The sequence below is a fragment of the Zonotrichia albicollis genome, chromosome 8 (assembly GCF_047830755.1).
Source record: "Zonotrichia albicollis isolate bZonAlb1 chromosome 8, bZonAlb1.hap1, whole genome shotgun sequence".
In the NCBI taxonomy this organism is placed as follows: domain Eukaryota; kingdom Metazoa; phylum Chordata; class Aves; order Passeriformes; family Passerellidae; genus Zonotrichia; species Zonotrichia albicollis.
The window spans coordinates 14974125-14988099 of record NC_133826.1 but is presented as its reverse complement, the minus strand read 5'-3'; the positions used below and the strand labels follow the sequence as shown (position 1 = coordinate 14988099).

The 13975-nt window shown below is 38.2% G+C and overlaps 1 protein-coding gene across 4 annotated transcripts in view; it reads left to right on the top strand.

Moving 5' to 3' along the window:
• COL24A1 (collagen type XXIV alpha 1 chain) overlaps window positions 1–13975 on the top strand; it is a 119118-nt gene that overhangs the window by 16280 nt on the left and 88863 nt on the right. For 3 of the 4 annotated variants that reach the window (XR_012581303.1, XM_074546066.1, XM_074546064.1), the window contains exons 4-9: window positions 3288–3341; window positions 6723–6776; window positions 8771–8824; window positions 10735–10788; window positions 12527–12571; window positions 13729–13782. Coding sequence is in view for 3 of the 4 variants with exons in the window: in XM_074546066.1 (XP_074402167.1) it covers window positions 3288–3341; window positions 6723–6776; window positions 8771–8824; window positions 10735–10788; window positions 12527–12571; window positions 13729–13782 (315 nt within the window). In the remaining variant the exon portion in view is untranslated. The remainder of the gene's footprint in view (window positions 1–3287; window positions 3342–6722; window positions 6777–8770; window positions 8825–10734; window positions 10789–12526; window positions 12572–13728; window positions 13783–13975) is intronic. The other variant, XM_074546065.1, reaches the window with a different exon arrangement.

Sequence of the window (13975 nt, the reverse complement as noted above, 5' to 3'; positions counted from 1 at the left end):
TGCATTTTTAACTGTTTAACTTTCAAGCTGATATTTTTCATTGCACAATCCTAAAGTAGTTTGCAATAGTGGGGCATAGTCTTACACTGGTAGAAGGGAGAGGCTGATGTGAGCAAAGGGCTGATTTATGTTACTTGCTGGTAGGTAATGGCATCTTCAGGCTATCTGCACAGGATGTGGCCTTCTAAGAGTAAGGGAAATGAACTAGGAATAAATTTCCTCTATTGGAAAAGTTTTTCTAGATTTTCAAGATACTCTGCCAGAAGGAGGAATGGTAGAAGACCAAATGGTGGTGTTCTTTCTAGTTGGTAAAGAGAAGGAGTCTGGAATTGTTGTCAGGAGGAAGGGGAAATGGCAAGCCCTGCAATGAGCAGAATTGAGTCCTGGAGGAGCTGTCCTATTGCAATCCAGAGGTGTGACAGTAAGAACACTGAGAGAGCAGTTTAGAGATCCCAAATGTAGCAGCTTCTCTTTCACACTTAGCTTATTTCATTTATTTTACTCTCAGCTAACCTTTCATACTTCTACTGATTGCACTCTTTGCTTATTTCTCAGTTGAACAAAATTGCCTGTTGAGGTTCTCCCTAACCACAGGGGATGTATTGATCACTTAATCCCTTTCATGCATTTCCCTGCCCAGGCTGAGAAATCTCAGTACCTAATGATTCAGATAAAGATTTGCTATATGTAAATGAAATGTTTCCTATTACCTCTGGATAATAGGTCAAATTTAAAACACATGTAATCCAAGTAACACAGGGTTCAGTACCTAGGAAAATAATGTAAGTTATTTCATGTCTAGGAAAGTTCCTTATATTTATTCCAGTGACCATTGGAAAGGCTGAGAAAATTTCTGGAAGAGTAGCATCTGCTTTTATGTCAGGATTAAGCAATGATTATTTGGAACTTGAGCTTTTTTTGCTCAATAGCTAAATGAAGTTTTTACAATTCCTAAAAACAGTAAGTTGTAGTATCTTTTTAAAGTTACAGATGATCTGTTTTGAGCAAACTGATTTTGTTAAACAATTTTAAGTTAGCGTCTGTGATATTTATGCAAAGTAACTTTTTGTTTTGTTTGATAGTGGTGGTCAATGTCAAATGCTAAAATTCAGATTGACATTTCTAATTGCTTCAGATTTGTTTAATTACTGTTTCCAGTAGTTGGAAGAAAAGCTATTCAAACAAGTGACTTATTCCTTGGTTTAAGAGAGATTGGCTCACTCTCAGATGTTGATTTCTGTGGTTTACATGGATGCCTGAGAGGCTTAAGTAGCTTCCTAGCAAGTATAAAAATAGTCATACTGATTTGAAGTTGTAATTGCTTTCCTAGATTGTAGAAATACATAGGACAGAATGAGGTGGAACTGCTCATTGGGAAAGCATGTTCAGGAAGACTTAGGTGTGCTCTGCTGAAGTTGCTCTCAGCAGAGGTGTTGCCTGAATTGCAGAGAGGAGTCTGTGCTGGAGGCTAAAGAGTAACATCCTCTGGTTAAGAAGAGTCCTTTAATATATTAATCAAATGCCTGGATGGCTGAGGCTGCCTATTATTGTGAATCAGAGACTTAATCTACAACAGTTGACTTTGTTTTAAAATGCTCTGGGAAAGTGTTTTAAATCTCAGGCTGCCCAGTTCAAAATTTTGCTGCTTCTCTTAGGGGTTTCTGAGGGCTTGGTTGTGATTAGATTTTCCTTTTTTTGTTGGATGTTTGAGTTAGAGTAATCACAGTAAGGGTGGGATGGATTTGGGTGTTTGTTTATTTGTTTTCTGTTGCAAAGGAAGCAGATAGTGTTTAAAAATTTTAGATGCCACATAGGGAAAAATGTTCTCACTGCCCCTGTTCAATAAATCAGCAACAAAGATCAGGGATCTTAATAGTCAGTAAGATTCTATTAGGAAAGTGGTGGGGTTTAGCTATTCATGTATTTTTAAGGAAATGTCTGAAACAGGGTTAGGGAAGAGCACAAGTCAAAACAAAATGCACACTGGTTGCATCTATTTTACTTAACAAAAAATATGTTTTCTTTTGTAGTTCCAGGATAATGATCTAATCAAAAGACATCTCTTAACTTACATTTTGAGAGGAGATATTAAAACATGCTGCTTCAGCAGGGCAGGGTGGGAGATCTTTGTGACCTTTTAAGTGGATTTTTGAACCTGGGCAAGAATGCCAGGTCAAGAGTTTTCCATGTATCTCCCTGATACATTTCTTGTGCTATTAAGCATGGGGTCTTTCTATTTCAGAAAAAAAGAGGATATTAGTGAGCATTTGTGCAGTCATAATGAATAGAGAATGTCCTATGCTAAAAGCATGACATGTCATGACCTAGAGACCAGTTCCTATGTTTATTATGATTAATTGGAGAGGAAATAATTGATATTTTTAGTTCCTTAGAACAATGGTGGTTTTACCAGAACTGTGCATAAGTGACCTGTATTTTGGCCAAATTAATGGTCTCCCTCAAGAGGTCTGACTTTCCTGATGCTCATATTGCCCTTGCAGAAAGTACATCGTTCCTGCTGCAGCTGGGGCTTGCTGTGCAGACATGTAGATGGGGGTGATTCACCCTTAAGAACACCCCATTCCTCTGTAGGAATTTGATATATTTCCCCTAATTTGATAGGTTTCTATGTTCAAAACAACCAGATATGCAGGGGCTGTTACACTGTCTAATATGGTGACTAATAATCTAATTCATTTGCAAAAGACACATTTGGTCTTTTGATATACTAACATCTTAAAAAATCTGCATTATCTTTAAAGAGAATGATATTCATTATATAGAAGGGCAAATGGGCTACCAGTTATCATTACCAGAAGCTTTTAATAGGAAACTGAACAGTAATTTGTTCACATTCATTTTCTATATTTCATATTTGTAATTTCTGTGAGCTGGTATATTTTTTTCTCACAGTTACCACAACTTTTCTGAAATGTTTGGCATGCCAGCAAGCTTATTGAAAAGGCTTCATTATTCTCTGTCCTTTATTTAGACATACATTGCACTTACTTTCTTCATCTAATCTTTTCTTCCTTTAGTACAAATATACCTGAGTAGAAGTTACTATCCAGGTTGTTAGCTCCAATTTCTCTGACACAGGATACTTTCTAAACAGAAATCTGATTTGCAGTCAGATTAAAAACACACTTTCTTGTCGTTTGGAATTGGTTTTCAAATTGAGGAGGTCAGTGTGACCACAGGGTTGTCAGCAAAACTGGTCTCATCTAGAGTTGATACTGTCCTTGTGTCAGGTTTTAGCCTCAACTGCTTTGATTTTCTATCACCAGGGTCCTCCAGGTCCTCCAGGTTTACCTGGTCCTTCAGGGAAGAGAGGTCCTCGGGTGAGTAAAACAACTGTGTTGTTCTGCACCTCTAGGCAGGTCACCAATAATCACACTGGAGTTTGCATAATTTTGTTTTTCTCAACTTTATTCATATGCTTAGTGATTGTGTGAGGTATGCTTGTGATGAAAGTGCATGATTCTGAACATTTGGCAGATAGGTTAAAGCAAGACAAACAAACAGTTTCTCCTGCTGCGAGCTTCCAGCACAGTTAATTCCATGTATGGGTGCATACACTGGGAATTGTTATATTTGTACCTGGCTTTTGCTGCTCCCAATATTAACTTTTCCATGCTGCTCCCATCTGCTGCAATCTAAAACCACATTCATTTGTTTTGGAGTGAGGGGGAGTGAGCAATGCAGCCTCAGAGGAGCAGGCACAGATACAAAATTAACCACTGCAAGACAGAGTGGGGGTAAAAAGTAATCCCAAAAATCTCTTTTAGTCTCTTGAGCTTCAGCAGCTTGATCCTAGATTGCTGTCAGGGTGCTTTGCTAAAGAAATGAGGAGAAGGTTTGTTTTGTGTGAGTGGGTGCAGCCCAGCAGGAGCAGGGGCAGCAGCCTTGCCCTGTGCCTGGGGACAGAGCAGGGCCTTTGCCACAGTGACCGTGGGGGCAGGGCCTTTGCCAGTGACCGTGGGGACAGGGCAGGGCCTTTGCCACGGTGACCCTGGGGACAGAGCAGGGCCTTTGCCACATTCACCTGTGTCCCTCTGCCATGCACGGGGGAGAGGCCTGTGCTGTGCCACTGTGCTGATTAATGAGTGGGGCAAAAGAATCTGTGTTTGTGCAATGTGTACTAAACCATGTGCTAAACAGTCCCTGAGGCCATGGCTGATCAGGGGGGTTTAGGGGAGGGAAGGGCAGCTGGAGGGAGCAGGTGAAGGTTTGGTGTGGGGATGATTTCAGGCCATGGTAGCTGGAGATGTGAATGGCTGTGGCTGCAGTCAGCAAGGCAGATGGAATGTGGGAGAAAAGGGCTCACAACTGTGGGCTCAGCAGATGTGTGGGAGGAGTTTTGGTTCAGCCTTTGAGGAAGGTTTAAATGAGATGCTGCTCAATAGCCTGTTGAAAGCCAGCACAGCACAGGACATTCTAAACTTGGCCTGAAGGGTGGGAAGTCATGGCCCTGGCACTGGTTAAAGAAACCAAAAACCAAACTGATGTTCCAGAGCATTTTGGAGGCAAGGGAGGAGAAGAGACACATTTAAACGTGTAAAATGAAAAACATTCCTTCAAATTCATCTCTTCATGACTTCTTGGATCCTTCTGTGCAAGAGCTAACAATTCTTACCACTCAGCTTTTTTATGTTGCTCACTGCCTGTGGCAGGGATATGTCTGACATCAGAGGCAGGATCTCACATATGCAGGTAGATCCTCACAACTGGGAAGTTTTCTTTGTTTCAGAGGAGCCTGTTCATATGTTTAAAGCCATGCCTGTTGGTGAGATTGCTCTTGCCCAGCTGCAATTTGTTTGGAATTTTTTTTCTGAAGGTCCTTTTAGTGGTATAGAGTACTTAAAAGCACAGTGCTCTACTGTGTGAGTTCTCTGGATAAATTATTGTGTAGTATATGCTTTCCAATGTGGGGATCTTACTGTAAGGGACAGCTTACTGTAAGGTAACTGAAGAAGTATGAAAATGGCGGAGATGAATATTTACCAGTAGTTCTGAGTTTAAAACGTGTTTATACAGGGCAAGCAACTCAATAAAACTATTAGATAAAAAATATATGGATTTGAAATGTCAGTATTCTTCAGTTTGTGTGATTCTGATAAATTCAGGCAAGTGCAGCTAATGATGATGTATGTTATGACAGGAGTTTTGTGAGCCAAAATGCCTGTGAAAACAGTGGTTTACTCAAAATTCAGTTCCTCATCTAGCAGCCTGCCCTGTGACTTCTGTTTTCCTTCACATGAGTTGCCATTTGTGATTCTGAAACGTGACTCAAGGTGTCAAGGAGAAAGAGCAGAGTGCAGAGCTGCATTGCCTGGGCCTTCATCAGAGTGTGTGTCCAAAGCTGATGCTGACAGAGATCCACATGGTTGGGACACTTGGGGCATGTGCGGTTCATGGTTAGAGACTTCCATTGGAAACTGGTTTTGATCCCTGCAATTGTATGGTAAAGTTCACATGACAGTGTTTTCTAAGTATCTTGGCTTGTTCCAAGTTTCTTGATAATGAAATTTCAGTGGTTTCAGAATTAGTGACGATGTGAAGCTCCTCTGATGCCTCATTCCATGAGAATCCTCTTGCACTTCTGTGTTCCAGTACTGTGCCCCAAGACAGGAACGCTGCAGGCAGTGAAAGCTGGAGCCACTGCAGCACTGCTGGCACTTTCTATTTGTTTCCTTTCTCCTAAATCCCTGAGAGTGCCTCCAGAGTTGCCAGTGTGCAAATTAATCTCTCAAACAGCACGTGGGATTAGCATTTCTGTGGGGCTGTGTCAACATTGTCATTAGTGAGAGGGAGCACTTAAGAGATGCAGCTCTCAGTGTTACTGCAAGGTGAAATTGGTGAATGAGGCCTCATGTGGTGCAAAGACAAACACTGAGTTTATCTGTTGTTACACCACTGAATATACAAGAAAGTTCAAAGTATTCTTATTATATTTGGTGTTTGGATTTTGGAAGCATTTTGGCTTTAGTGAATTCAACAGAAGCTTTGTTGCCAGTTTGTCAGGGACAGATTTTCACCAGTTTGGTCCTTCAGCACTTGGAAGATGAATAGCTGCTGACAACCATTGCAGCAAATATTTTCCCTAATGTGCTATTTTTCAAGGAGTGAAGATTGCTGAATGTGTTGCAGGAACAGACATTTATACTGGAAGGCCTAGATAGTCTTGATAGCTTATTCTGTTCCTGGAGCAGTTGAAGTTGAATTATTTTAGTAAAAACTCCATTTTCTACACTAGCTGTGGGAGAAACAGGAGAATCTGTGATTTATTTTTTTTAAAGAATGTGGGATACATTGCTTTGACATATATTTTAAATCACAAGGAACTCATCCACTCACTTTTCTGTGTGTAGCTGGGTACCTCAGAATGTGATTTTACTGATTTTATTCCATGCCTTCAAATGTTGCAGCTGGAGAGCAACATTGCAGTGACTATGCCAAACCTGTTAAGAATTACCTGAGAAGACAATAAAAACAGATTTGTAATGAAAAAGGGGATACTTAGCTTCACTTTTAATTTTTAGGAAGGTATGTATATGTATATGTTTTACTTCTTGTGAATCCTTTGAAAGTCCTAACCAGTGATTCTAAAAGCAGGAAAGATGCAGTAAAATTATTCTCTGCAATCCATTCACATTTGTTCAGTGGTGAACAGAGTAATCCCAGTTGTTGTTCTCTTCATTTTTTTGGGTTTTTTTAAATAGGGTATTCCAGGACCACATGGGAACCCAGGTCTGCCAGGATTGCCAGGTCCCAAGGTGAGTTTATTTATCCATGGTGGCATGGAAATACATGAACTTTTTAATACTTTTTGGAAGCCTCAGAACTGTTTCCTATAATAGAAATAATTGGCCTTTTTTGTTTACAGGTAGAAACTGCTACTATAAACATATTTTAATTAAATGTAATCTATCAAATTGAACTTCAGATCAAAACAAAATAGCAGATTATTCAGTGGAAAGAAAATCACCTATGTGTGCGGAATGATCATTTGAAAATGCCTATCTTTGCAAGTAATCTGTACTTCCCAAAAGAGCTCCTATAAATCAGCTCACCTCTGATAAACTGAGGTTTAAATGCTTAATTGCTGTAAACATTTGCTTTGTTTAAAAAAAAAAAGGAAAAATGTAGACTGTCAGTCCCTATCAATTGCTATTTTATTGTCCATGTCCAAGCTTTGCTATTTAAATGTTCTTATATATGGGGCACTATTATTTATTAATATGCTAGAATAATTTTCTGAAGTTTTATGGAAGTGATATTTAAAGTCAAAGACAAAATACTGGACTTAAAGCTCAAATAACATCTTCAATCTTGTGTAACATAGGACCTTTAAATAGATTTGACAGATTTGTGCAGTTGCAGAATGCCTTCAACTCATATTTAGTTTGAACAATTTGATAGATCTGTTGGGAAAAAGGCAGCACCGTGATTTGTTTAGTATGATTCCTAATTGCAGGAATCTGACATGTCATGACAGGTGCTAAAATCTGCTTGAGGACATAAAAAGAAATTTATTAAAGCTTTCAGTGCTAAGTGCTGTAAAACCTAGTGATTCTGGTTTTTGTGTGTGTTTTTGTTTGTATCTAGTTCTATAGGGACAGTTAAAGATTCAGAATTAATTTTTACTGTATTTATGCTGGCTATGTAATAAAATGCATTTCTAGGGAAATAATTGTAGCCACTTACTCCTAGGCTTTGTTTTATAATTTATTTTCTCCCTCCACTGGATGATAATTTTGATCAGTTCTGTAGCTCTATCCATTAGTTTAAGAATAGAAGGAATTGTACATATGTGTATGTACCTATATATATTTTATTTAAATATCAAAACATACATATTACTAGGTGCTTAATGAGCTCTTTAATTTCTGTTAGATTATAAATTATCCTTTCAATACAAGCACATTCTGAAGTGGTTTTCTCTAAATGAAAATTAACCAGATGCTCCTGAAGTTTTGTCTATGAAGAACCAGCTGACCACACTGAAACAAACACTCTTGTTTGATATTAAAACAATGCAGATTAGCTGCAAGAATTTTCTAGCAGTAAATGAAGCCAGAATTTTATTCTGTCCTTACGATGCATGAATGTTTCCCTCCTGTGCCAAAGGATCCTTTCTGCATTTGCTTCTGAAACCTGGCACAGCATCAATATCCTTGCAGCAAAGTGCCCAGCCCTGAGTGAGGACCACCAGTTCCAAGCAATGGCCAATCTCTCAACATTTAATTCCTGAGAAACAACTGGGGGTGTTTTTAAAGTAATGTAAAGGTATCCATGAGGTTTGGCTTTATTCCTGGCTCTTTGGAAAATAGATTAGTTAAGAAAATCTATTTTGTGGATTCTGGCACTGTGGGAAGGCTGAGCCTGAGGAAACCTGTACAAGGTAATGGTTCATGCAGTAACACAGCCTGATAACCCTGCACATTTCCCTGAAGTGATGGACACAGGGGCAGAGCAATTTGGCTGGAGCATCTGCTCTAATCCTGCTTAGATTGATCAAAAAATCTGCTTTTCAAAGTTTTGTGACTTTACAAAATTTGAAAAATGTAAATCTCATTTCAGTGTGAACCTGCACTATTTTATTTTTTTCCTAGTTCTTTACTGAAAAAGTTATGAGAAAAATATCTATAGTAGAAAGCACATTTACATTTTTTCTGCTCTTGCTGTAACAGTTGAGAATTGTTGTTTTAGCATATATTATTAGAATCCTCTTCTGATAGTATTATTGAGCTTAATTTCTCTGTGACAGGGCCCTAAAGGAGACCCAGGATTCTCTCCAGGACGGGCAAAACGTGGAGAAAAGGTATTATTTTCTTAATTGTAGAAAAATGTTTTGTCTGTCCCATTCTTCTGTGAAGTCTCATTTATTATTCAGATAAATGATAACAGAAAAATGTTTTGTATTTATTTTAACACTGGTGTATTTTAGCAGTTAATTATGTTAGACTGACCACTGTAGACACAGGTGGCATAATGAATTCAAGGAAAATTTAAAAATATATTAAAAGTTGAAACTTAAATTATGTATTTGATTTAATTTATAAAAATAAAATGTAAGGACTTCAGACCAATGAAATTGATTAGATTCACGCTGATATAACAAAGTACAGATTCCAGTTTTCCTTAGTACCTTGCATTATTCCAGAAAGTTGTGTAAAACAATTTGGTGATGACAAGTGCACACGTTCCTGCTACTGCCTCCTAAGAAACTTTAGCTAAACTAGTTGTTACTTTCTCTGCCCAAATATTTGAGTATAAATATTCAGATATTCCATTCTTCATAGAAATTGTAGGCTTGAAAGCTTGTGATTGTTTCATTTGAGATTGACACTAAAGTATCATACACAGTAATGTGATAACACTTAAAATATAATTGAATATTTTTAATATGCTAGTTTAAGAATATCTTACATTTATGCTGAGTTCTTTTATGAGCATTTACTGGTAGATCTATTTTGGAATGTTTGTGCTAAGTAGGAAGCACTGTAAGATTTGAGGATACTCTCTGTTGTGAAAAAACATTAGGAAATAGCTATGGTTTACTAACTGCTGATGTGTACATAACTTATTTATAGTGCATCCATGCTGTCAAACCCTAAAATTCGCAAATATATGTTGTCAACGTTCAAGGGCTGCTGAGAAAAAATACAGAAATATAAGTTGATGCACTGATGAGAAACTGAAGTGCAACTTCAATAGAAATATTTTCATCTAACTGGGTTTTTGGCAATCAGATCATAGTGTGGTGAGCTGTACATGGCTGCCTGAAACTCAAGCTATGTTCTTTGGCATGAACCCAAGCAGCCACAGAGCAGTCTAAAGCCCACATTTGTATGACTATCCCTAAATACATGTAGAGTGCATCTACAATCCAAAATTGTGGGATTGATATGCATTTTTATAGTTCTCATTATTTTGTGTTCTTAATTTGCTCACTCTAATTAATAGACTTGCATTTACTTGGACAGTAATTCACTTCCAGGATGCATTCCTTGACTTACTGGGTTTGAATTCAGGCACTAATAATGTAAGAGTCAATCTCTTCACTTTCAGTTCTGAGCAAGAATAAGAGCTGAAAAAACCTTCCTCCCTTCCCCTGAAAATTTGTGTCTTTTTTCCATCTCCCCAGCATTTGAGATGCTCTGATTCTTATTGCCATATACCATCATGTGATTGTGAAGTTTAAAGAACCTGAAGAGAGCAGCAGTGTTCCCCACAGTCTCTGTCCATATGCACCTCTCAAGTTGTCTTTCACAGAGATCAGATTTATGCAGGTTTTGCACAGCACACCCCATAGAGGTGTTCTGGCTCTTGGCTGCTGATTGTTGGCATAACATTAAAACAAACAATACACACTAGTGGTTATATGTATTTATTAATTTGAGGGGAAACCACTTGTTTCTGAGCAGTGTTGCCTCAAGAGCGGTATGGCTTCTTCACTCCTGTTGTTGGCTGAAAGTAAACGTGAGGTTGTGAACCAGGTCTGTTCCAGCCATGTTGCAGGAGCAGACATGCTGCACCCAGTGGTTGCAGTTGAGGAACTGCTGCCTTTTCCATTTTCTTCCTCTAAAAAAGTAATAAAATCAGACAACATCAGCTAGTTCTCCATGCCAAATAGCCAAGAGTGCAGAGAAGATCTTAAGCACTGTATGTTTATAACCCTAAGTCATGTTCCAGTGAAACATATTGATTCTGGATGTTTTTGTTCTACAGGGTGATCCAGGCCCCATGGGCTTTCCAGGCCCACCTGGGATCAAAGGTCAGAAGGTAAGGTTCTGTTTCCATTTCCATGTGACTCATCCTGGCTCAAATCAATGCCCACCAAATGTGTGTCTGATGCTCTATAGGTGGTAGAAGAACTTTAGGCTTGTTATTGGCACTCTGTCTACTGTGCAAAATCTCCCCTTACAGCAATTCAGGATGTAAATCACAGCCATATGAAAGAAACTGCAGAAGAATCAAATACATCCTTTTTGCTTTGTACTCCAGCACTGCTGATAAATTATTTTATACTGATATATATTAAATTAAAATATCATTAAAGAAATTCTATAATTACAGAAAATAAAAATATATTGTTAGTTACTATGAAATTATCACATTTAATTATTGTATATAACATAATGATATTATATAATGTTATTTTTTTATATACAAGATATTTTTTGAATAAATAGCATATTTCCAACATTCTTTCTCATCCAGGTAAGAAAAAAGATTTAAAAAGTCTTACATATGACTTAATGGTGCCCCATATTTTTTTAAATTCTTTTTTCATTTTTAAATCAGCAGTCAAAACTTTCCTTCTATCAGTCTGGAGACCTCATAGGGAAGAAGGCTCCCCTCTCCCCTAGACTGACTTGGCTGTACAGAGAGGCCAGTAGCTGCCCCTGCAGCCAGGGCACTTGGGGGGGTTGGCACCAAAGGACATCACTCCTGGGCAGGGCATTGCCTGAGTCCATGGCAGTACCTGAGAGCCTCTGCAGTGCTCTGGGGTACAGGTGCTTTGCAATGGCTCTGGGAAAGAGCTGTACCAAGATTGGCTACAATTTTTGCTCTGGTTTACTCCCAATCTGTGTGTGACAGTAAATCGTGAGAATCTGGGTCTATAAAATCCTGATAAAATTTGCATACTGAAGTAGAGCATGGTAAGAAATGTGGAAGGAAAAAGCTTGGTTTCAACCTGAGAAGGGCTCCGTATTTCATTTTATCTTTACTTTGGCATCATGTAAGGGTAAGGCTGATCAGCAAATTTCAAAAGCAGTATACCTATGGTAAGATCAGCATTATTCTGTTAAGTGTCAGCTTTATGCTACTGAGTGTCTCCCAGTGCTTCTTCTACAGACTCCTATTTTCCTTGAGCAGAAGGAAACTCCAGTCCTGTAAGAGAAAAGTAGAATTTCCATTCCTTGGGATATTTGGGCTGAGTTGCTAGGTGAAGTCTTAGTTGTGGAATAAAGATCAGCAAACAAGATAGAATGGAGCTACTAAGGAAAAATAAAACAAAGCTGTTTTCTGATGAAACATTTTTTCAAAAATCAGCATTGTGAGGGCTCGTCCTTTATTTGCTGCACTTACTTTCTCTCTGTAGCTGATGGTTGTAGCATTAGTCATAACACTTTACCTACTGATTTTTACAGGTTACAGGAACTTGCTGGCACACTTCTGTAGTTGCCAATGTTGTGCTAGGTTTTAATTACAAATACCTAGAAATTCTGGTAAAGCACAAAGGGCAGCAGTAAAATGGAAATACTCATTTGTTTAAAAGAGCACAAGTCTGAAACTGCCTTTAAGCATACAGATGTCTTGAAATTGTCTAAACTGCCAAGTTTTCTTACTTCTTTTCTCTAGCTCAGTTTTCATATGAGCTGCTAAATGTAAACCATACTAACTCTGCAGGCAGAAAAATCTGGATTTTTTTCTTTGATGAAAAGAGAATAGAGTAGAAAAAGAAGGTCTATTTTGTTTAATTGTATTTATCACAGATTTCTTTCTCTACCTGCAGGGTCTTAAGGGTTACCCAGGACTGCAAGGGCTACGGGGTGAGCAGGTAAGGGATGCAAGCACAGAGCTCTGTGCTCTGCAGATGAACCATTAGGATAGGAGAATGTGCAATCCATTAGAAGTGTTCAATATAAGCAAGCTTTGTAAACTGCTTAAGGAAATATTGGACAAGTTTTGAGCAAGAATTCAGACTGTGTTGAGATCAGTGTGGTAAAAAAGTAGTCTAAATGAAATGGAAAAGCTTATCCAGATTGTTTTTTCAGTACCACACCAACTGGAAAGATGTCGATGTGAATTCTTGTAAGAGGCACATTTCAAACCTCTACTTATGCCTTTTACATCTCCTAGCATGTAGGAAATGAAGTAGTTATTCAGCACTTTTTTAAACTGCCATGTCTTATCAGGAAGAAATCTGAATGTGATTTCAAAGACATCCAATTGCTAATGTCTCTTGTTAGCATTTATGATGCTCCTAACAGCAGAGTAGATGGAAGGAATCTCCTTTTGGATCTTACTGAAAAGGAAATGGTGGTGATAACTGATGGTAAACACCTGAAAGGAGATGAAAACTCAAGGACATCATTCATGGCTTTCCTGGGTATTATGCCCAAACCTTCACTGAATGAGTGGTGATGTTCTAATTACAGTCTCACAGGATGTTTTCTGTGATGACTGTAATATATCAGTGAGATAGAGATAACTAGTGAGGGAAAAACAAGTTGATTCTTTACATCAGAAGAAGAAGAAGGTGGAGAGAATTGTATGCATTCATGATTTATCCAGTGCTATACTGACCTGATTCTGGAAGAAAGAACACACAAATTGGCTTTGTAAGGACACGAGGATTCTTCAATGGAAAGTTTAATGTAATTGTTTCAAATACATCTAGGACCAGTGCAATTACCTCATTGCCTCCTATAGCCCTCCTGAATTATTTTTGAATTATGAAAATAATGTGTCCACTGTTGTATTTCACAAAATCTCAGATAGTTTTTAAAGGATATGTGACTGAAATTGGCAGAGTTACTTATGTATGATGAGTCAATTTTTGGGTGCTCTGTTGCTTAAAGAGTAATTTTTCCATGTGCTTAAGCTGCGTCATGCGACTAGATGTTGAAAGAGAAATGATAGAACAGACCCCAAACCATGACATTAAACATGTTTGTTGTTTATTTTCCTTTTCTTTCTTCCTTTTCCACTTAGGGAATTCAAGGAATGGCTGGCAGTATTGGGGCAGTTGGTTACCCTGGCAGGCAGGTGCAGTAACTATTCAAATGCCTTTGCGTTTTCATTTTTGTTTTTCTCATTTATTCTTTTCAAAAGTACCATATCTAACTCTTTTGAAACTACTAATTGTAAAACTATATTTGTTTACATCCTGTCTTTTTTCTTTGAAACAAACCTCTTTCTCTGGTAGTGCCTTGGAGGGAATGTTGAGTGTCATGCCTTT